We start from the raw sequence: 24,969 nt of genomic DNA, 5'->3' as shown, positions 1-24,969 counted from the left end.
GGCATGAAAAAAATCAAATCATGTAGCTACGGATTTTCTTTTCCTTTTGATAGCATTATTTATTGAATTCTTACTTTCACTTAATTGTTTTTTCAGATTATGTGACTTTATAGGTCTGTGACTGGGGTAATTGACATAAAATACATTTGGTCTAAGAAGAGAGTGTAAATCAAGACCTCAGAGTCTATGTGGATATAGTCCTGGAATGAAAAAAAAAAAAATCATGGGGAGAATTGTGTGTACAAAAGTTTCATTTCATTGTAGGAAAACTGCTTGACCTCCTTCAGGTACACCGACTTTCCTGTTAGACTTTGGGGCTGGGGGAGGTTTGGGGATCCCGCTCCTTCTCCTGGCTGGCGTTTCACTTAAGAGTGCTGCTTCACTGACAGTTGGCTATGTTTCATTCATTTGTTGACCACTTTTAAGTGGATCATCTCTTGTTTGTTTGCGGCCTTACCACATCCCCCAGGAGAGGAAACTTTTTTAAAGCTCACAATTCTCTTCCTTTCCTCTGTTTGGCTATTTCATGTGTGATTTAAGACACCTGACCAGTCTTAGACCCAGCTGAGAATGGGAATAATTAGAACCCAGGCATTCTAGCTCCTGTCTATGGCTCTCTCTCCACTAGAGTGTGCTGCCTGCTCACTAATCATGGATCACTGACCAAAAAGGGTGATGGTGGTGGTGTGTGTGTGTGTGTGCGTGTGTGTGTGTGGGTGTGTGTGGGGGTGGGGTGGGGGGGTGTTAGATAGGGTCTGGGGAGAAAACTTCTCACTGATCCCCAGTGACAACGAAAAACTCCCACATATAATATGTGTTGACCCTTGCATTTCTCTTCTCCACCAAGGCAAGTTTTGTCTTTGTTCAGCCAACATCTTTATGGAATGCAAGTTCTTTGGAAAACTCATGGCCAGAGCTTAGGGCTTAAGGTTTTAATCAGTGGCTGCCTGGCTATTTCACCTGGGGCATGGAATTATAAATGTGCCATGCCTCAATGGCTTCATCTGTTCAACGAGGTTAAGAATACTTATCTCTTGGAATTGTGGTACAAAACACCCACGCATCTTCAAGTGTGATTAGTATGCCCTGTTACTTTACGACAGATTTTCTCAACAGATTATTTCTCCAAAATTTTTCTTTTTTTCCTGGAAGACTAACAATGTCACGTGCCTTGAACTCATCATAACCTCTCTGAAAGGGTCTCATTTTGTTTTTTTCCTTGACTAGATTTTGGTAGATAACTGAGATTCATGATAATAGGACATAAATGATATATCGCTGCCATGATTGAAATTTAATACCACTTAAACAATTGTTACCCACAGAATAAGATAACCTCACTCGTTTAAAACTATCTTTTAAGGAGATTGGTTCAGGTTGCCTTTCTGAAGCTCCTGGGACTCCTGCCCAAGGAGCCACTTACAAATCAGACCACAAGTAAAGTATATACTTGTGTGCTATAGTTGTGTTAGGACCCCAGGGGGGGCGGGGGGTAATAGTAGATGTGATAACCTATTATGAATGGCGGTTCCAAACTATAACTTCTATGCCATGCTTGGGAATGAGTATGACTGTAGAACAAGTGTTCTTTTATATTTTCAAAGTCGAAGTCAAATCTAGCAAGCTCAGTTTTCCATTGGTATGATTTGGTTCACTGGAGGCGCACTTCTTTGCCTTAAACAGACAGTTTCCCACTGCCTCTTTCCCTGCTGTGTTTTTCCAGGGATGTTTCAGTTCATGGTGAACTATTTTTATTTTTTAGTTACATTAACGCTATGAAATAATTAGTCAGCTAATTAATCTGGTTTACAAGCTTTGTAGGATTCTTCAGCTGTCAGTCAGGCCCAGGCCCGAGGCCTACATCTCGTCTCAGCTCTCTTGCCCATGTGATTCCCGTTGCCATGGCTACTGGCTACATCTGCTGACACCCCACTCTCTATTTATTGCTTAATTAAGAATTTCACGCTCAGCCCTTATCTGCCTCTAAGAACAAGCGCACACTGTTAAGAAATTCCAAATTTAGGCCCAGGCACAAGGAAAGCCTTTCTTGCCGGCTTGGCTGGATGGAGCCTCTCTAACGATCTTCTCGGCATCCCAGCCGCCACCCTTCAATCAAAAATCATTAAATGGGGCAGAGATAATGAGCATGTAGCATATCAAAAGAAGGATGTTTGCTTGATCCAAAGGAGGAAAAGCTGCTAGGCCCCATGCTCAGCTCCACTTCAAAGGGAGATGAGACCCCTCATCACTGGGGCCTGATAAAGCCTCATTTGTTCTGGGCTTGACTTATGCAAAAGGTCTGGTATGTCCAAGTCCCCGTCTCACAGACGTGGGATACCCCCACCTCTTGCCTCCACCTCCACCAGCCCCCCTCACTGGCCTTCCGCACGCTCGTGTGTCAGCACTTAGGCAGCTGGGTCCCCCAAAGCATCAGGCAGAGCGTATAATCACTGACTCTCCACTGACAATGGCCACTTGTAGGGGGGTGGCCTGGAGGAGGTCTTCATCACAATAGGAACACAATTATTGCAGCTGCTAGGGCGGGCTATGCTTCTTCCTGTAGAAATAGAATAGGACTTGCCCGAAACAGGGGGACAAGGTTGAGGGGATGTGATGGGGGTTGAGAGGGGTGGAGAAAACAATCTTGAGTTGATTATTCATATTCTGACTCCTAGAAGCCCGATGCGGAACCAGTGGGGTTCCAGCAGCTGCTCGTGCACAGCCCTCTTCTAATAATTGTACATTCTGTCAGGGGTCAACTTACTTTTGACCCCGTCCTTTTATATGGGTAAAAGGCTCTTTAGGGCAAACTGTTGGGTTGTGGCAGGGTGCATTAAACACTCACAGCCCCTTCCCCTTGCTTTATCCCCCACCCAACCAGCAGCCGGTGATAAATTCATATCAGATGCTGAGCCATTCACCACTGCCCTCCCGGGTTCACACAGCCCCCACTCTCGCAGCAGAAATACTGCGGAGCTGGGATATTGTGTGAGGCGGCAGCTGAGAAAGTCCGCCTGGTAGGCTCAGAGGCTCCTGTGCACCACCTTTTCCTGATCGGGCTGAAAAGAGACATGTCTAGCCAGGCTGGCCAATGCTTGTCTCCAAGTGTTCGCCTCTCCAAAATAAAGGCAGGCTGTTTGGCAAGTAGCCGGGGCTGTTGTCCAGGAGAGCACGAGGGCTGTAGATAGAGAGACAGATGGAGTTTATTGTCTGCACCAGGTGCCCTGAAGATCTCCCATCACAGAAGGCTCCAAAAAGATGCTGTGATCTTGGGAGATCCTGAAAATAAGGAATGTTTTCCTAAGTTTGTGGCTAGGAGACCATGGATACTGCTTAGTTTCTCTTTTTTTTTCAGAGTGCTGAGGGCACGGGGCTGGAGCACACTGCTGCCTAGACCTTCCTGGTCTGCGAGACCCTTACTCAGTTCCTTGAGATGGAATCCCGTTTGAATCTAAGGTGGAGAGAGGACTCAACTGGCTCCCCAGAGCTCTTTGGGGAAGATTTTCTAAGCAGAGCAGAATCATAATCCTTCGAAACTCTGCAGCCATTTCCATGCTGAGTCCCTCTAAGGCAATCTGTAGCATTCTAGTTAATAAATTAATTTACATTCTTATAGAAAACTTGTTCCCCAAAGATCCCTAAGGATTTTTACCGGTAATATAGAGGATTGACTTCAGGGAAATGCACTAACCTTTATGGCAACAATATAGAGAATGAAGCAGGAGCTGGGATGTGAAAAGGGGTTTTGCCTCTTGATTATAAGCAATTTCTCCAAAAGGAAAAAAAAAAGGGGGGAGAAACAGGAAGAAAGGGAAATACAGAAGGAAGGAAGGAAAACTTAGAAGTCAGAATCAAATACTTTTTTCCTAGGAATCCCTCAGATTAAGGAGCTAATGCTTAGTGATGTGGTGGCGAGCCTTAATTCATGCAGGGCAGGGTACGGGTGGGATAACCAATATTCAAACTCAGCTTTTCTGACTCAGATTCCATATTTTTTCTAACATACTATTGATTTTGTTTGTTTGTTTGTTGGTTTTAAATCAAAGCTTATGTTCCTATCCTTGTAAACCAATTCTTCTTCCTCCTAATCATAATTAAACCTATACTTATTGATTAACTCTCTGCTGTCTAAACTTTAGGTATTTGAGTACTGCCTTCACAGTTTGTCACATCCTTATGCCTCCTGTATCATTGCTTACTTAATACTTTTTTAAATGAATTTCCACTCTGTCTTATTTTAAAAACCTAAGCTCTTTTTAAGCAATAATATCCATAAAGTCTTAGATTTAATGACCTAGTGGTTTTTCTAAAACACATTAACATTCATAGCTGCTAAAGTAAAACTTTTATGCTACCAAAATTATCACTTCACATTTTATGTTTTGGGAATATAATGTGGTCTGCAACTTTTCTGTATAATTAATGAAAAGTAAGAACAGTGAACACAAGGATCTTTTTTTTATCTTGGTCTCTCTCCGCACCTGTTAAGAATACCTGCTTCTGAGAACAAACGACATTCTTGAGAGTAGTATGAGGGAAGCTGTGGAATTCCTCAATTTGGTGCTTTCTAAACTTGCCTCATGGGCAAACAGCTGGAATGCTTGCTACCAGGCCCCTCCCCGGAAGTTCTGGTTCTATAGACCCATGCAGGGCCCAGAAAACCACCAATGCCCCCATGCATCTGTGGCAAACATTGCTCTGAATCAGAATAACAATTGTGATTGTTCTCTGAGTTAATTAAGGGGATTTAATTGAGCTAACTCTCAGGACTGTGGTTAATGCAGACATATCTGTCTGTCGGTGCCTTGATCAAATTCTTTAACTCTTACACTTAAAAAAATTACATTCATCCATGAATGAATGGTACTGAGATAATAGCAGACTCAGGGGGCATTGCAGGATCTTTATATAACATTTCTGTGAAGGTCTTTAAAAGATCCTGAGTTACGAGGGCCAAGGTGACTCTGGCTGTCTCTGGGAGGCTGGAATCACCCAGGAGTGTGGTCCTGTAAATCAAGCTTTAGCTTTCCAGGGACCAGTTAACAAACAAGCCTTCTCTGTGGCTAAGGGAAAGAGGCTAATTTCTGGGGAGCAAGATCAAGTTCACTGAACGGTAGAGAGAAACAGAGCAGGTGTTTGCAGGTGTGGGAGACAGATCCAGGAGAAGAAGTGGAAGTAGAGGGTAGGGCAAGCTAAGCTGAAAATGCAGAGATAGGACCAAATCCAACAGCGGGATCATGAAGACAGAGCTGATGTCTGGATCCAGGGCAGACAGCCAGGAGAGAAGGCATGAGTCAGGGTGAGAATGGATGAAATCTACAGACACAGACTGCAGTCCCTGTTCCACGTTCTCTCCATGTGTAGTCAGTGGATAACTCAGACTATATAAATGTGGACTGAATGAGAGGTCCTAATATGTGCCTAAACCTCAATGGCAAAGTGAGAACGGGGATATGAATGAAGAATAAAATAGGAAAGGAGTCTACAACCTGCTATGATGCCGTGTGCTTTTTCTTTCTACATAGGCACTTATTTATCCCTCCAAAATTCCAAGATAGAATGGGACTTATTCAGGGAGAAAATTATGAATTTTTCTCTTCTCTAGTGCCCTAGTAAGGACAAAATTTGCCAGGCACAGCACATAGCTTTGGTAGGCACAAGTATCCTATCTAGCTGAATACCTCCCTTTCCTCTTACCAGGAGCTATTCTCTTAGCACATTTTTCTCTTCCTTCTAGATGTCTCTGTGTATAGCAAGCTCAGATCACATAGCACTTGTTGGAATAATTTAGCAATAATTGACCCAGAGACCCAACCAGATATTCTTACAATCTGGGAAGGATCAACTGCAATAAGTCTCCATTTATAAACAACATGGATTAACCATTCTTATATTACAAATACAAAATCAGAAATCATAAGCACTGAGAAAACATATGTACAATATCACAGCTGGTGTAAGGCTTTTAAACTCTTCCCAAGTCAATACCTTTATTTGCAAATGATTTCCATTTTTCTTTGTATTTATCCAAGTTGGAAACAACACTTAACCTTTACTCTCTCTTTTATAGAGTCAAAGGACTTAGCACGTTTTAGCAGATCTGGTTAAGTTGCTTACAATGACGAATGCCGTGGCTCATCATGATTCGGTACAGCTGTAAAAAGTGTAAAAAGAATAAAAGCATAGTTCTTGGGTTTCGTTAACTGACTTTTAGAGTAACGTGCATGCCATAATCATGGTATTGATCATAGCTAACTTTATTATTTTCTATGTGCCAGGCACTGCACTAAGCATATTACATAGATTATCTCATCTATTCTTTCCACTAACCCTCGGAGGTAGATAGTGGAATTATTCTCAACTTCAGATGAAGTGACTGAGGTTCAGAATGATGAATAACTTGTCAGTTGCCCACATCTAGGAACCGGAAGACCCAGGATTCAAATTTCAGCGGTAGGACTCCGGCACCCACATTCTTCTCTGCCACGCTCTGTGGTACCACTTGCATGACGCAGAAAGAGTGTTAGGGAAGAAATAGCACTCTAAGCCATGCCCACATGCTCAGAACCAGCCTGCAGAAGGGCATGTGTAAGTGGTGGTGTAGGAAATCAGACTTTCCTAATCTTTCCTACTTTTGGTAACTTTTCTCCATTTCCTCTGGTACTAAAACTACGTCTTTTCTCAGACTGAAGGGTATTCACACCCTCACTTTCATAAAGTGAGCAATAGCTTTTGATTGCATGGTTTAGTGTCAATGTCTGTTTTGGGGAGGAGGTTTCTCAGGAGGTGGGAACTGTTGGTGCTCATGTAGAGGCTGAGCAGAATCAGTGGCCTCAGTTCAGAAGCCCTTGGCACAGAGGTACGGACATGACAGCACTCTGAGCCAAGAACAGGGCTGGGGTAAGTGGCTCAGTGAGTGACAGCAGGAGCGGAATAACCTATAATGGGAGTCAGATACTCTGGCCTTTCAATCTTAGGGTAAATCATCACAATGATACAATGATAACTACAATGTGTGGTATTTATGGGATCTGTTTTACCCAGTGAGTTTGGGATACATTGGATATTGTCTCTCTACTTCAAATTTCCTCATCTACCTAGTGCAGCGGTTCTCAACCTGTGGGTCGCAACCCCTTTGGGGGTCGAACAACCCTTTCACAGGGGTCGCCTAAGACCATTGGAAAACAAAAAGATATTTACATTGTGATTCATAACAGTAGCAAAATTACAGTTATAGAGTAGCAATGAAAATAATTTTATGGTTGGGGATCACCACAACATGAGGAACTGTATTAAGGGGTCGTGGCATGAGGAAGGTTGAGAACCGCTGACCTAGTGGGAAAAAGGATGTTTCCATTTTTCCCTTCCCCCAACCATTCCTCTTATAAGTATACATTATACTTACTTGGGATTGAATAAATCATTATAAAATGACTAGCATGGCTTTGAAAAAGGCCTTTACATGTAACTTTTTTTTTTACCTCAGTGACTGTATCTTTAGGTAGAGAGCACAGATGTACTGAAATCTACTACTGCTTGGAAACTATTAACAAAGATGATTTTTATAACATCTTTAAATCAGCTGATTTCCCTTTCCAAATGATTTCTGGAATTTTTTTCTAATTTACCTTTCTTAGAGTTTGATTCTATTACAATATGCAATTCCTTTTTCTTTCTTTTTTTTGTAGAAGGGTATTCTATTGTTACAGCCTTTTGTATGTTTTTACGTATCATCTTGCCCATATTCTCTTTTACTTTTCTTTTCAATTGAGCCTAACTGTTTTACTATTTTATCTTTTGGTTCCTTTAAGAGGGTTATCTCCTACCTTTATTTGTTTAATTTGTTGAGATTGTCAGTTAGCTACTAGATATCCAGAGTAGAGCACTATAAAATTCAGATGTTTAGATTTGTCCATGAAAATTAAGTATGTATCTACACATCCAGCAATGTCTAGTGTCCTAAGGTACATGAGGAAACTCCCTCCCTCAAAGATTTAGAGACAGAGCTAATGATTGATGCAATCCCATAGTCACCACAGTTGATACTCGGTAAATATTTGCTAAATTGAGAGTGAGTTTGGGATAAATATCACAGTATGATTTTAAAGTGCTTTTCAACGTTAGAAAACGCATAGATCAGTGTGAGCAGAAGTGGATGAGTTAGACATTCTAGGGAAAAAAAATGTTATTGTTATTATTTTTAAGACAGAAAAGTGGGAAAAATATACAGTAGGGTAAAGAAACCATTTAGGTGAAGTCTTGGAAGTGGTGATAAAGTAGAATGTGTAAAAGAACATGTTGTGGGGGGAACAAAAGAACATGTGGGCCATTTTACTTAGTCTCAAAATATGTATGGTGTAAGGAGAAAGCCACAGACCCATGCGTTTTATATGAGAAAAATATTAAATGAGAATAATGATCAAAATGAGGATAGAAGAGTAGGAGAGGTCTCATAGTGGATCCCCTTGGGGATGATTTTCTTTGTCATGTTCTGAAGCTTATGCTTTGTAATTATAAAGAATGATCCTTGGTCTATTTCACTCTGTGATGGAGGCAAGGGCTCAGGGTTGCAGGAAAGGAAAATGGAGAGCGTGGGTCAGACCAAGGACCCAAGGCTGTGGCCTTCAGCAGCACTGGGCCTTCCAGTGGTGGGAGGTACTGGCTCCCATGACATCTGATAAGGCAGAAAGGTAATTAACCAATAAGAGACAAGGTGTTACTAAAATGTGGAGTTCACGCACCTGATTACTAATTAATCAGGCGTGAGAGCACCTTGTAGATACATTCACTATTTAATTATAGCAGCCTCTCTTGGCTAAGGAGCATATGTTCCCAGCTTAATCTACTGGTTTATACTGACATCAAATTGTCATTATCAGAAAGAATCAGGCCTTTTGATTATTTCCACTAATTTATTGAACACTTAAAATTAATGAACCCCAGGCCTTTTAAATGTGCTCAGTTGGTTTGGAAGATGGGAGGAGAAAGGCGGGTGGAGAGAAACCTTCATTAAAAGGACAATTTGTTTGGATAAAGGTAAAGCAAATACATTTCATGGGTGATCTGAACTCTGTTGGTGAAAAACACATGAATTCTAAAAGCTGAGCCTTCAAAGTGATTGGAAATAGGGTATAAGTTATGCCCTGCTGACCAACATTGGCCTCCAAATAACATATGGCTAAAAGTTTTGGGTTTTTTTTCCTAATTATTTATGTGCTAATTCTCTAGGAGACCCACTGCAATTAAGTTTAATTAAATAAGAGCAAGCAAAATCAAATCTTGGAAATCAATTGTTAGACTAACTAACAAGGACTTCATTTTTTATATTGAAAATTTAGTTAGATTGTGGAGAATTTAGCCACCTTTCTCTTATGTGACTGTTTTTCATATTAAGATGATCTCTGTATCACTTCCAAGTTGTGGCTTCTTTTTTTCAGTTTCAGGTGAAGGCCAAGTTCAAGTAATTCTCCAGGTGAAGGAAGGTGTGCCCCCAACTATTTCAGGTGAGTTTTAATCTATAAAATAGAAGTGTCTAGTACAACAGAATGTCCTCCAATAATAGTTCTACAAATTCCTCATGTCATATTGTTTATAAACAGGCAGGTATCAGACCTAATGCTTTTATGTCTAGCAATTCTATTGTGTCAGCCGTATAGCGAAAATATGTGTCTGCATGTCAAAGAAAATATAAGAAGGGTGTATATCAAAACATTGGAAAGTAAGAATTAACACATGTAAATAAGCACATTTCATAAATTATGGACCATATGTGCACACAGGAGTCCAGATCTGCAGATGGGCCATTAGGCCCCCACCAAATGGAAAGAAAAATTCAGGGCATTTCAAAACTTTAATTGTTCCCAGTAATTTCAGAAAATCAGGGTAAACAAACCCTCCCCTAAAGTCAGATGGTTCTATGAAATCTTTCTAACTCATAAAAGCCAAATTCTCAAAGGCTAAATGACTCGTAAGTACCTTCTAATGTATTTCATTGTTTGTTTTTGTTTATTCTGAGTCAATTTAACTATACATTTGCAGCAGAGATAAATCTTTTCAAAGGCTGAGTTTTCCTTTGATTTCCAGTGACAATTTTTTCCTGTGTCGGAGCAGAGCCCATGTTAATCAGAAAATGATCTAATTTCTCCACTGAAATTAATAAATGAGGTAAAGGTACTAGATTACAACTGTAAACTAGGAGTAATAACGGTTACCACTCCATGCTTATTAGACTAGGAAGAATGTGATTCTTTGTTTTCATAACTGTTTCTGAGCTGCCTTAGCGTTTTGCTCTGTCTCCTGTGCTTTATTTTCCCCCCTTTTTTTTGGAAATAACTAAGAAACTTTATTCACTCTCAACATCAAACAACTTCTTTTTTTATTTAAAAATTTTAAAATTTATTTTTCAATTATAGTTGATGTTCCACTTTATATTAGTTTAAGGTGTACAACATACTAATTTGACATTTATATAATCATGAAGTGATCACCCCAATCAGCCTACCCATTGGCATCATACATAGTTTATTATTACAATATTAATAACTATATTACCTATGCTTTACATCCCTGTGGCCATTTTTATTAATTAATTAATTAATTAATTATTATTTTTAATTTTTTTTTCAGTTACAGTTGACATTCAGTATTATTTTATATTAGTTTCAGGTGTGCAGCATAATGGTTAGACATTTATATAACTTATGCAGTGATCTCCCTCTGAAGAAGGCTTACTTTAGCCATCTCGTCTTTTCAGTAGAGGCTAATTTCAAATGTTGTCCACAACCATATGAGAACATTCAGGTGATCAGATATTCTCTCCCTAAATTTTCCACACAGATCTAAGTTTATTTCTTTTCCTCTCATCTCTGAGATTCTGTCAGCCTTTCTCCTGTTTGAAGTCAACCCATTCCTTCCAGCATCTTCTGAACATTGTCCCATCAGCAAATGACTCTTTGTCTCAGGTAGTTAACCTCTTTTTCTTTACTGGCTCCTTCTGTTCATTGCCTCCCTATTAAAACAAAACAAAATTTATGAATACCTACCTAATCCTTCTCTAGTTGATACCTCCTCTGCAAACTTCTCAAAAGAGTAGCTTCCTCTTCAATCAGAGCCATAAACAACTGGGGTGGATGAAGGATTAAGGTGGAGAGGACAGTATGTGGCTTGAGTATGAAGTTCAAGACCACCTCACATTTTGCTTGTTGTTGAGTCAAGTCTGTAGAGGAAAGCAGAATGGAGCTTTATCATAAATGTTGGTCCTCACCAAAATTCACGAGCTCCAGTTTCAAGATAAGTCTAACTTATCTAAAGATTGGGAAGATAGATCAAAGGCCGAGGGCCTCAAATCTTAAAGCTGTTCATTCTTCATTGAGCTTTGTGGATCATCTAACCCAATGTCTTCTCTTCCTTCTCTCCACTACATTCCTCAGTCCACTATAATCCACTGGTTTCCACCTTGCTGGTTCCACTGGGACTGATCTCATCTTGATCACCCATGCCCTGGTCACCAAATTCAATAGCCACTGATTCCTTCTTTTATCAGAACATGGCTATTAACAAGATCACTTCTTCCCTCTGGACATTCTCTATTTCTTAGGCTTCCAAGACATTCCTCTCGCTCCTCTCTCCTGGTTCTCCCTGTCTATCTCTGACTACTTCTTTAACTGTTTTAGCCTTGTTTTTTCTCTCCTCACCTTTCTATATTAATAATAGTCCTATAGAAGCCTGATCTTGACTGTATAGAAATCCAATAACTCTGCAGGAGACTGAAATGTGTTTCCTCTCCATTAACTGTTCTTATCTTAAGACAGGATGGTATAGTTTAGAATGATCAGATTTACTCATAATAACATCCTGTAGAATAACTACCTTAAGATTTATTTTGTTCAGTTAAAGGCAATTTTAGCCCTCCTACAACCAAGAGTGAAGATAACAAAAGGATTGGGGGGATGGGTGAAAAAGGTGAAGGAATTAGGAAGTGCAAATTGGTAGTTGCGAAATAGTCATGGGGATGTACAATACAGTATATACAATCTGGGGAATATAGTCAATAATATTGTAAAAACCATGTATAGTGTCAGATGGGTACTAGTGTTAGTGGGGGATCACTTCATAAGTTACCGTATTTTGCCGTGTATAATGCATACTTTTTTGCCCAAATTTGTGAGGGAAAAATAAGGATGCACATTATACGTGAGTAGTACTAATTCTGTGTCTATATAAATGTTTTTAATTCTTTTATTTATGCTTATGAATTAAAAGTGTAACTCTAGAAATCAGTAATGATATCCATATGTAAAATAATACTCTGGACTATGGCAATTGGTTTTGTTGAACTTGTGACAACTTGTAACAACGAAGCGTTCTTGGCCTTCTATGATGGGTAAATATAGTAAATTTGTTACCAGTACATAAAAGTTTTGTACCTGTATCTGTTCTTGTGTTTTGTGATTATTTGTTACATAAAATTTCTTGTACCATAATATGTTAAAAAATAAATGCTAAAAACAAGTACTTAAAAGTAAACAAATAAAAATTTGAATGAAAAATTAAAACAAAAGATTTTTCTCCCAAAAATTTGGCCAAAAACATAGGTGCTCATTATACATGGGAGAGCACTATACACTGCAGAATACAGTATATAAATGCCTAATCACTATACCTGAAACTAATATAAAATAATATTGAATGTCAACTATAATTAAAAAAATATATAGTCACGGGATGTCAAGTACAGCATAGGGAATATAGTCACTGGTATTATAATAGCTATGTACAGTGTCAGATGGGTAGTAGACTTGTTGGGGTTATCACTTTGTGAGGGGTGTAAATGTCTAATCACTATATTGTTTTGTACACCTGAAACTACTGAATGAATGAATGAATGAATGAATAAAACAGGAAAAAAAATGAAGAATGTTTGTTTCCAGCATCTGTGACATAAAACAAGTAATTAAGGGTTTTTGAGGCTTGGCATGGGCTTTTAAAGACCCTGTCATTGCCTGTTTAAAATACCACTGGAAATAAGGCATCAGGATACCTTTTTCTGGCCTTTGTGGTACTAGTTAGTGGCCACTTCAACAAATGCGCCTATCTTATTCCACTTGGATATTTAAGGTATAGTATTAGAAAGGAGGCAAAATTAAGTGAGAACTTAGAAAGATATTGTAGTATTGGTTTTTATAAAACTTTTATAAATCCTCTTCCTGAGTGAGGCTTGTTTTAAGACATTGCCTGATTCCCAAATGTGGGGTATATTTTGTGTTAATTAAATTGCCTAGGATTTCTACTTGACCACAATCTATATACTTTTAAATTACCCAGGAGCCCAAATTAGACCATGACTCACTGGGGAGTTGGAGTCAGGTAGACAAAATAATTGGTTATTCCCCATGGTTCTGACCACAGGCATTTTCTCTTTTCACACCATAATCCTTTGAAGCTATCACAACCATCCTCAGAGTTTGAAATCTGACCTCTGGGCATAGGATGCCAAAATCTCTCTCTCTAACTCAGAGCCCTCTCTCATCTTCAGATTCACAGCCATTCTCTGCTTGTTGTGCACCTTTACCTGGAGGCCTCACAGACACCCCAAACTCTGCATGGCCCAAACTGAGTCTCTCAGTGTACATCTTAATGGGCATCTCTGCCCATCACCACCTACACTGGAAACCCAGAGGTCCTTCCTGGCTCCTCCATCTTTGTTACCCTTCACACTCTGACCTCTGATTATTTCTCCAACCTCATCATTTGCCTCCTTCCAGCTCTGTGGCTTATCAACACCAAATTACCTCTAGTTCCTCCACTCGCTCTCTCATCTTGCCATTGCTCATGCTCTCCCTCTTTCTAGAGTGCAAACTCACACCATATGCCACTCTCCCTCTACCTACTAAGCATCAAAAATGCAGCCCAGATGCTCCTTCTCTAGGAAGTCTCCCCTGGAAAGGTCTCTTTCTCCCTTGGTCCATTAAAGAGAACTCCCTTCAGAGCTCTACCCTCGCCATATTTGGTCACACAGCTTACACAATGCTATTAGCTTCTTTGGGGACAGGTGTGGCATTACATTCCCTTTTTGTATCCCTATTCTTAGGACAATTCTGCTAGAGAAGGCACTGATTTTTTATGCTTATGAAATAGCAAGTAATGGATGAGATCTTCCCCTCCCATGAATCATGTGAAATCCCCCATGATGTGAGTTCTTGAAACTACCAGAAAATTTTCTTAGCCTGAGAAGAAAATATTTTTTACAGAACAAATGTATTTCCCCTATAAGATTTAATTCCACTATGATGGAATTAAGGTAATACTGAATAAAAGAAGATCTCTACTGGAAGATGAACATTTGGTCATCTGAATCTTTTCATCCTCTTTGGAGCCTTTCTGTCCGCCCTTCTGACTGTGTAATAGGGATCACATTCCAGGAAAAACCATGTGGGTACAGTTCAGCATGGTGTTATGCATGATGTGATACTGGGCATTCCTAATTGGAAATTAGTAGATTTATGTTTCAATTCCCTGATGAAGAAGCCAGTGGGATGGCTAAAAAGAAAATGCCATTTGATCATCACTGGCAGAATCAATAAAAACCATTTGGAACATATGAACTGTATGTAAATTACTGTAATTAGAGGTGTCCAGATTATTATTGTGTCCTTAATATGCTTTAAGATCTGTGAGATTAGGATCTTCTGATTCAGTGATTCCATTGCTAAGATTCTATTTCAAGAAGAAATCAGGGTAAGGGGGACGGCCGAGTGGCTCAGTTGGTTAAGAGCTCGCTCAAGAGGGCGAGCTCTGAGCAACAGCGGTTTGATGCCCAGCCCGAGCTGAGCTGCTGCTCAGCTGCCAACAGGTGGCAGGATGGCTCAGCTTGAAAAAAAAAAAAAAAAAAAAAGAAATCAGGGTTATCGGCAAATTTACTAGAGATATTTAACACTGCATTATTTATAATTTAAAAGGAAAGCAGAAAGAGCCTAAATGCCAAACATTAGGGATTAAGTAAATTATGGACTTTTTATATGATAAGATATTATATAGCCATTATATTTACAGAGAGTTTTAAAGACATTAGAAAATGCATTTGAAAAACTCTTAAGCTAAGTAAAATAAGAGCTGGATGTAAAATTGCATATATGATGTAATCTCAATTACATAAAAATGCTGAGAAACTCTGGAAGGAAATACAAATAAAAGGTTAATGGCTGTTATCTCTAGATAGTGAGATTATAGGCAATTATTATTGTTATTTTCTTTTTTATATTTGTATTTTCCAAATGTTCCATGATAAGCATATGTGATATTTATTCTAAGGCAAAACACAAATCTTTAAGAATAAAAGTAAGATGTGTTTTCCCCAGAAATTGAGGTAATCAAAGGATTGAATAATTACTTGCTTCATACCTGATAAATGTTTTTTTGGAAGGTTATAAAATATTAAAAGGCAGCTACTTTGGGAGGTGAAATTATCACCAGCACTCTAAAATACTAATAGGATTTTCAAGTGATCATAGTGAATAAGATTTTCAGTTTATTTTTACTTTTTTTCCTTTTGTTTTCTAGCTTCTACCTCTGTGCCTGAATCAGTTTTAACATGGTCTCTCCCTGAAGCATGGATGGGTGTTGAGGAGGGCTGGGGAGGACACAATCATACCGTTCCAGGCCCTGGGGATGACGTCCTGGTTTTACCAAGTGAGTAAAACTATCCATGGGTTAAATAATCACAGACAGACCGAACCAGGCTAATCTAGTTGGGGATTATTTGTCATTTAAAAAGATTGTACAACACAGTAAATAATGTGGAAAGAAGTAGGAATTTATGTCTACAACCTTCTTTCTTGGGTTAATATAGGAGAGAAATTTCATAATTCAGTGGTATCCAGGAACAATAATTTAGCCTGGTTTCTTTAAATGTGAAATAAGTGGTCACAATGCCAGGACTTAAAATAATCGACTAACTGTATACATTTTCTTATGTGTCAGAGAACAGATTTACAGCTTGTGTTTGAAAGATAAGGTGTATGGAAAGAAGCAATTTGCAAATGCCTCCTTATCTTTTTCCTTTGTGAATCTCTTACATGCAGGAGTGAGGAAAAATGACAAGTAAGGTCTTCTGGTGCCATGATTTTTCAAAGATGCTAGCAAAGGAGCATAAATAAAATAGAAAAATAAATGCCTATCTATCTATCTATCTATCTATCATCTACCATCTATCTATCAGTCTATCTAGAACCTTCTCCCTGTATACATACATATAGGAGAAAGATGATTCCTCAGACATACAGAAACATATATGCATATTTACAAAATTCTTCTTTCTTAGGTGAGAGTTACTAAAACTCCCAGAAAATCTGTCTATTCTGAGAAGAAAATATTTTTCATAGACCAAATATATTTTTCCTAAAAGACCTACTTACATTTATGGTTTGATTTGAACTTCTTAAGGTAATACTGAATAAAAGGAGATCTGTACTGAAAAATGACCATTTGGTCACCTGTGAGGTAATAATAATGATAATATCAAACATTTTTGACAACTAACAATATATTGGGACTTATTCTCCCTATATTTGCTCATTTAATCCTGACAATAACTCTGCGATGTAAATAATATTCTTAGCTCCATTTTTACTGACAGAGAAACAGAGGCCCAGGGCAGTTAAGAACTTGCCCGTGGTCACATAGTTTACAATTGAGCAGAGTCAGAATTTTAACCCAGGCAGTCTTACTTCAAGTCCATATTCTGAACCAATCAAGTACATTCTTTCTCTAAAAGGACTAAGAGTAAACTAAATAGAGGAGGTGGTGCTGTTTGCTTTATAAATGATGAAGAATGAAGGCAGAATGAGTAAAACGTGCTGACGACCTTCTGGTCAATGGCGGTGTGCCCTTGTAACTGCATAGACAGATGCAGGACAAGACGGAGGGAGGGGTCTGACCAATATGAACTTGAACTGATGTTATTTTCCAACTCCCCTCTCATCCACCTCTCTAAATGGAGGATGTAACTTTTTGAATAAACAAGCTCCTGAGTCATTCCTATACAGAAAGGAAAAATCTGTTCTGTCTTAGCCTTCTCTTTGATGAATCTAGCCAGCGGATTGGCCCTGGGCTATAGTTTTTCCCACTAAGCAAGCTGTTTCTCCCACCCTATGCAGGAAGGAAGAGAAGCTTTTGAAGGTTGCCAAGCGTTTAATATCCTCTGGGGCCTTTATGCTGAGTGAGGAGTAATCTCAGCTATCTTGCTTGGCATTGCAGTTGCCTGTATCCGCTCTGTGCCTTGGCTGATCAGGGTCTCTGGCATTCTCCATCATCCTTTGTTCGTTTGTTCATGGTCAGCTCATAAGATGGGCCTGAATTCTCCATGAAGTTGCTCTTAAATAGAACAAATCCATCAGTGCTTTGGAAAACGTTGTATGTGTGTAGGGAGGGTGGGGCGGGCATAGGCAGTGGACATATAAAGGTATTTCCTGATTGGCCCTTCAGTATTACTGTGAGAACCAGAGAAGTTACGATTTTTAAAACATGTAGTTACTGTTCATGGTTTTTAGCTTTCAAATGGAAAGATAAGTGAATGAAAACAGATATGTAATATATAACAAATGAAGTCCTTACTGTTTTCCTGTTGCCTTTCTCCTCTTAATAAGCCCTCTTTGAACTCCAGCAAATTATCTTTTGGGACCAGTATGTTGATTCATAGTTCTGTTCAGTTTGGGGTTTTGTATAGGAGCTGTTCTGGCTTACTTTTTCTCTTCTGATTTTTGGCAAATCCTGATATTTTTACCTCTGATGGACCTTTGGGTTTAATTTACCTCCTCTTTCTACTTGTGGTTTGCATTCTTAACCTTTTCCTGGCTCTCCTGGCTTCTTTTATTCCTTCTTTGAATCAAATACATTTGTTCATCAAAATCTGGCACAAAATAGACACTCAATAAGTGTTGCTTGAATGAAATGCACATGTCAATGTTACCATCCATAATTTAATACCAGAAATACATCTTTGAGTAGACCATAGTACAACTATAAGATTTTACAGGTCTATGGAAAATAACATTTTCTCCTTTGAACAGATCCTTAAGAATTAATTTTTAAGATAATGATACTGATGATGTTAGCAGCAGCTACAATTTTAGTGCTTGGTGAGTGCCATGCCCTGTACTATGTGTTCTACATGGATTTTCTTAATTAATTCTCACACCTACTTTATGTGAGGATCCTGTTATTATTCTCCTCTTTGTAGCTGAGAAACCTGGGACACAGAGAAGTTAAGTAACTTGCCCAAGTTTCATTCAGCTAGTAAGTAAAGAAGCTGGGGTAGAAAAGCAGACAGTTTGATTCTAGTACCCTAACTCTTTTATCATATCGTTTTTTAAAAAACTCGCCATCTCTGCCTGCTCTGGTTCATTCAAATCAGACTACATTTTATACGGAATCCATACTTGTCTGTTTGCTATTCATATTGTTCCCTTCATGTGGAATTAAGTGAAGAAACTCTACTATTTACTGAGTATCTAGCATATGTCAGATACTCTACTTGAGGAACTCAGTCTTACCACATGCCCATTAGGTACACACACATGGCAACACTGGGGAAACTTCCCAAAGAGGTATCTGATGTAATGAGCCATTGGTAAAAGCATTTGCTTTGCATCTGGTAGCAAATGGAGTTGTAATTCAAGTTAACACTCCTTCCCAATTCAGTTTAACCAACATTTACTGAACACTTGCTGTGTTCAAGGCTCTGAACCAGGTGCTCCTGATCTGAGGCTCCAAAGGCAAGTCAGATATAGCCGTGACCTCCAACAGCTAATGATCTCAGCTGGGTAAATAAAATGCATAATCCATAATGATACAACAAACAGTGGTAATCAAAACAGAAGTGTTTAGAATCAAAGTGTCTTAGGCAAGCAGAAGAGAGAGGGCTTCATGGAGGAAGAGGCATTTGAAGTGGACCTTGAAAGATAAGGTAGGAGTCTAAGGGGCATTTAGGAAACCAAAGGGCATATTGGGGAGGTAGTGATACTTTGGGAGATATAGGAAGGGGTTATTGACTAAGATAAACCTGGGTTCATGTTTGGATTCTAACATTTAACAACTGTGTGACATTGGACAAGTTTTAAACCTTTCTGACCTTCTTCTGTAGCATGAAGGCTATAATTAATATATCATAATGTTGAGAAGATTAAATGAGATAACATCAGCACACATGACCACTGCATAGAGTAATGGAATTGTAGATGAAAGCTGTGATTTTTAATGTATTGGGTGCTCTTTTCTTTCATTTTTTCCATCTGGCTGCCCCTATTGGCCTCTGGTATTAGCGACACTTTGTATTTGCTTTCCAATGGCTTATTATTTAATTTTCACAACATCCTTGGGAGCTAAATAGGTAATAACTATTATTACAGTAAAAACCCATTTTTACATAATACGATTTTAATGGAACTGCTGATTTTATAAAATGAAAGTGACTGGTAAAGAAGATTTAAGTGATACTTTTGAACCTCTAATATAATTTTATGGTGTTTTGTGTATTTTAATTCATTAATAAAGGAAATGTGTAGAACATTCCCATCATTATTCAAATAGAATAGCATAATTTTTCAATAAAATTCTTAGGGTAAATTGCCTATCTCCATTTTCTGGGAAATCAGTTTTATGGAATGACCTCAGACCCATCCTATTCCATAAAAATAGGACTTTACTGTACTAATAAAAGATATCACTATCTTAAGTATGGTACCATTTTCCTTCGAGGCGTTCTGTCTTTATAGACATTGGATTTTGAAAGAGTTGTAAATTGTTCTTAGTGGTATTGTATGGGGTAAGCTGAGGTAATTATAAAAAATTTGCTCTTGTAGTTTTGTTTATGATAACTTTGCTTCACACAAACAAGTATGTCTGATTGTCTTTGCCTCCTAAATATTGGGAGAATTGGTGTAAATGTATTCTAACATCTTACACGTTCTATCATACTATCACATTGAAAATCTTAAACCTTCAGAAAGGTAGCTGGTCAATGGTGAAAATAATCCTGCTAACTTGTACTTCGTGTTTTGTCCTGAACTGATCTGAGAGGATTTGTGTAAGATGCTTCCAGTGCTTTCTCTGAGGGAGTTTCAGCTGTGACAAGATGACACCCTTTTCACACAAGGCAGGCTTAATGAAAGGAAAATGTGTTATAATTCCAAATGATAGGATTCTCTTTTGAAGGGTACAGATATGATATCATATAGCCTCTGGCGCGCGTGTGTGTGTGTGTGTGTGTGTGTGTGTGTGTGTGTGTGTGTGTGTGTGGTAGAATTCACTGTGTTCCATTTTCTGGATTACTTTGAACTGTTCTTATTTGAAGATGAATGGGAGAGTACTGTTTTTCTTTTATAATAGTTCTTCTGTTATGATTTTCAATACTCGGGTACTTCAAATGGCAGAGAGGTTCATCAAAGTCATATGATGTTAAAAGATGGCAATATTTAATGCATTTCCTTGTTAAGTCTCAAGGCATTCAGGTTGGTGATATGAGGTAAGATCATAAATCAGGAAGTAGTATTGGGGGGAGGAATTTCTACAAAGCTTTATGATATAGCATTATTAGCTTAACTTACCTTTTTCTTACCTGAAATTATAACTGAGTTAGGGTAAAATACACATAATTCAGAAATTTAGGTCTGTATCATCAATTAGAAACCAAGTATAAATATTAGTGTTGTCTCTGTAGCTTGAGTAGTTTTCAAAATTCTGATCTTGGGGCTGGCCAAGTGACTCAGATGGTTAAGAGCTCACTCAAGAGTGCCAGCCCTGAGCAACAGAGTTGCTGTTTCGATTCCCGGCCCGAGCTGAGCTGCCACTGAGTTGCCAACAGGTGGCAGGATGGCTCAGCTAAAAAAAAAAAAAATTCTGGCCTTGTTCCATTTGGATGAGACAGAAAAGTCATCCAACCATCACTCCATTTGTTGTGAGTTGCTAGCAAGTGGGATAGGGAAGAAATTTAAGCTTCATTCACTGGGGTCCTTTTGTATGATGCATGGCATCAGAATGGTAATGGTTGGAGTGCGTGTCCTGGAAATCTATCATTGCTTAACAAACCACCTAGAAACTTAACAGCTTAAAACATACAGTTAATTTTGTTCTCAATTGTGTGGGGTGGGGCTAGGCTGGGCTATTCTTGTTGGGGTCATTCAGGCATCACAGTCCGATGGTGGCTAAGCTGCAGTCTAAAGGCTCAATTTGGCTGTATGGTCTAAAGATGGTTCACTCATATAACTGGCAGTTGATGCTGGTTATTGGCTGGGAGCTCATCAGAGAACTTAGCTAAGAGGCATTCACATGGGTTTCTCTATGGGGCTTCTTGGGCTTTCTTATAGTGTGGCAGCTAGATTCTGAGAGGAAACAGCCTAAAAGAGTTCCCCAAGAGTCAGCAGTCCAAGAGACCTGGGTAGAAGCTGTATGCCTTCTGAACCAGCCTTAGCTGCATCAGAATATCATAACCATCACATTCTCTTAGGTCAAGGAAGGCACTAAAACCAACTCATGTACAAGAGAGGAGAATTATGCTCCACGCTCAATGGAAAGAATAGCAAAGAGCTTGCAGCTGTCTTTAATCTACCACTATGTATGTGTTTATGGGTGTGAGTGTGTGCACACATGTAATTAAGAGCAGATGTACCTGACTGAATTCAAAAGGTTGGAGTGTTTTAGGGTCTGGTAAATTTGTGCTGTCTTCTTTGTCTGTGCAGACTTCATATTCCATTGGCTTACATGAGTCAGAAATTGAAGAACACCAGGAGACAGGCGGGTTAAAGGATTTTAGTTTCTTTATTCTTTACCACCTGTAATGCTTGGTTTTATTGTATTGCCTCCAAGCTGCCTGAAAGTGGGATTCGTCAACCCTTCAAACATAATTGGGCCCCCAATCTGGGATCGCTCACTCTAAAATGGGACGGATGACAGTGTTTGGGCTGCAACCTGTGGCCAAATCTTTACATACATGACCAGAAACCTCTTCTTGAGAGAGAAGAGTGTGGTGGGGTGAGGGGAGGAACAGAGCACAAATATGTTGAGCAATTTTGTGTCTTTCATGGCAGACATTAAAAGTCCATGGGGATAAGTCAGAATTTTCTTTAACCTTATTTAGAATACGAATGGGAAAGTTGGTCCTTAAGATTTTATAGGGAAGAACAAACAAATATGATTTTTAAGGGGAACTTTTGACACAGAAACTTTGATCAGCATTTTTATCAAATAAAAAATAAATAAAAAGAAAATTTGAAACAAAAGATCAAAGGACTTTTTGATACTGTATTTGTCCCCTTTGTAGGCCATTTCTGAGAGGGGAGCATAGACCTCTGTGAATTTTGCTTAATGGTAAAGATCTTAAGGCCATGTTCTTTCCATAGAAGGCAAAATCAGGATCTCAAGCTCCATGGAACAGGTTTATCCACAGACTACAAATATACTATAGAAGCTTACTATTTAAAGCAATCTAAGTGCAAAATCTTTTGCAATATGGGGTTCTTTGAGGAATTGAATGATTATCTAGTAATAGTGACTGGAGTGTCTTTATCTGCATTTACTTGTTTTAAACTAAATATCAATATATATGTAAAGATATAGATACATAGCATTGTTGAGCTGATGGGAAGCTTAGTGGCTATCTAGCCCAACTAAAATGAGCTAAGATAATGCAAGTGTTTTAGAAATTGTGAAACACTATGAAATGCATTAATATTATTACCCAACCTTTTATTATGTTTTGTACCAGGGATAAGAGCAGAATTTCAATCCCCTTTTTCTTAACCCAGTGTTGCAGATTGCCTCCTAAAATTTATAAGGAGGAATACTGTTGTTTTACTTGTTTCAGATTTGTGTCCCTAAAATAGCATTACATTTGTCAGACACACGTGGAAGGTAGGGAGTTCTTTCTAGTTGCAATGACCATGATTCAAATGGCATCTTATAAATTAATAGCAGTAATATGTTAACCACTGACCAAGGCCTGGGACAGAGGGCTCTTGCCAGAGTGGGTAACTAATACTTTTTTAAAGTATTTTTACAACTATTTATGTTTTCTCCATAAAAATTAAGTTTCAATTAAAATAACAGTAGACATTTGTATTCCCTGTAAGTTACAAAAGGAACATAATTTTAAAACTATATTAAAATAGGTTGATACCCTTTCTCTAATCTCAATTTGTCAGTGTCTGCTCGACTCAATCCTGGTGTTTGTTCCTGGGCTCATTAGAACTCACTGAGAATCTTCTCTTGAGACCCAAAGTCGTGTTGGCCCTGACACTTTCTATGGCTTGCTAACTTGCTGGGACTAATTAGTTTTACTCTAATTGAGTAGTTTTCAAACTCGTTTCTGTCATCACTCACCTGAGAAATGTACTGATTGTCATAGTCCATTAGTCTTAGTATCATAGTAATTTTCTAAAAGGAGACATATTTCCCCAGGGTTTGCAGATCATTATTTGGGTGGGAGTGTATTAGCAAGTGTGAAATATGTAAGAGACCCAGGGTTTATTTTGGTATTTATCCCCATCAAAAAAATCACTGCTTGTATAACTTTACAAACTTCTGACTCCAGTGTCCTAGAAATGTGACCCCTCTGGGCACCTTGTGTTCTAGCCCCTAGAAGAGCCTAAAAGGTATACCTATAAAATACCTGTCGGGCTTTTCCTCAGTTGCAATAGATGTGATTTCTTTGCTGCTATAACAACTTCTTTCTCCTACATAGCCTCTGTATACTTCCATGCACAGTTCAAAACTACTTTTTAAAGGAACTAAGCATTATTTTCCCCAGGGCTTTTAAGTGTATTTAGGCTGTAACAGTATAAATTACCAGCTTCATAGTAGCAATAAATGCATTGGTGGTTGCTATGGAAAAGTATAAATATGTGTCATAAATGTGGTAGGACAGCAGAATTAGCAGGCTTGGCATTTTATTAATTGTGAAGGGCAAAGAGAATGAGACTGAAAAGATGATGCAGAACTTTTGTGCAAGAGTGAATGGCTAGGGATGCCATCAGTAGAAATAGAGGATGCAGGGGAAGGCACAGATTTAACTGGGGGAATAATAAATTCCATTATAGATGTATACTAAATTTCATGTGCAGATGCCTAGATATTAACAGGAAATGTGGACCCAGAGTTTGGGAGGGAAGCCAGTTGGGAATCTGGATTTAGATTTCATAATACTCAAGAAAGTTGACTAAGAGAGCCTTGGGGATCGAACCAGGGTTAGAGACAACAGGAGAACCATCACAGAGAAATATAAGGAGGGAGAAGGAGATAACATGTTGGAGGAAATGCTCACTAAAGTGTCAGAAAGAGAAACCAGAGAAGGAGTGATCGTGAAACAAGGAGGAGAGAGAGAACAACAGAAGGCAGGAAACGAGCCATTCCAAGATGGTGGAGGTGGTTGACAGTAAACGTTCCAAGGAGGACTAAGAAATCTAATTTAGATATTGTCTGAGAATAACCAGTGTACTCTCTGGAGACTCCTACCAATCAAATGAAAATGTAATGCTTGCCTTGTCTTACAGTTTCACACATCTGCATTAGATCTTTACGAAAACCCTTGTAGAGATTAATGTCTTCAAGGGTTCCCATATCTTCGTTAAAATTAAAGGCAGTAATTCCCTGATGAGACACCAGAACTTCTAGGGTGGCAACCAGGTTGTCCCTGGTCACTCTCTGGTTAGAGTACTGCCAAGTGTTCCAAATTAATAATAGGCTCATATGGTAGGCTAATTCCAACAGACCTAGTCATTTGTACAGCTCATTCAGTTTGGGAAAATAGAATAGGCTATATTCTCTAAGATATCGCTGTCATTTCCAAAAGGGGTATGCTATTACAAAAATATAGAGCAACACAATAAATATTAAAAAAAAAGATTTAGAGAGTTGTGTATAATTGTTTTTACAAGTCAGTTCTGGAGGTAAGAGTTGAAAGTCATATTTAAAATAGTCAGC

At 38.7% G+C, this 24,969-nt stretch overlaps 1 protein-coding gene across 3 annotated transcripts in view; it reads left to right on the top strand.

Annotated features, from left to right (window-relative positions):
• Nucleotides 1–24,969, top strand: part of PKHD1 (PKHD1 ciliary IPT domain containing fibrocystin/polyductin) — a 460,535-nt gene that overhangs the window by 238,086 nt on the left and 197,480 nt on the right. For all 3 annotated transcript variants that reach the window (XM_019658751.1, XM_019658750.1, XM_019658752.1), the window contains 2 exons: nucleotides 9,438–9,503; nucleotides 15,559–15,687. In XM_019658751.1, coding sequence (XP_019514296.1) covers nucleotides 9,438–9,503; nucleotides 15,559–15,687 — 195 coding nt within the window. The remainder of the gene's footprint in view (nucleotides 1–9,437; nucleotides 9,504–15,558; nucleotides 15,688–24,969) is intronic.

This window comes from Hipposideros armiger, unplaced genomic scaffold (assembly GCF_001890085.2).
Source record: "Hipposideros armiger isolate ML-2016 unplaced genomic scaffold, ASM189008v1 scaffold_288, whole genome shotgun sequence".
In the NCBI taxonomy this organism is placed as follows: Eukaryota; Metazoa; Chordata; class Mammalia; order Chiroptera; family Hipposideridae; genus Hipposideros; species Hipposideros armiger.
Note: the sequence above shows the minus strand (reverse complement) of the source record. Positions and strands in the feature narration are given on the sequence as shown.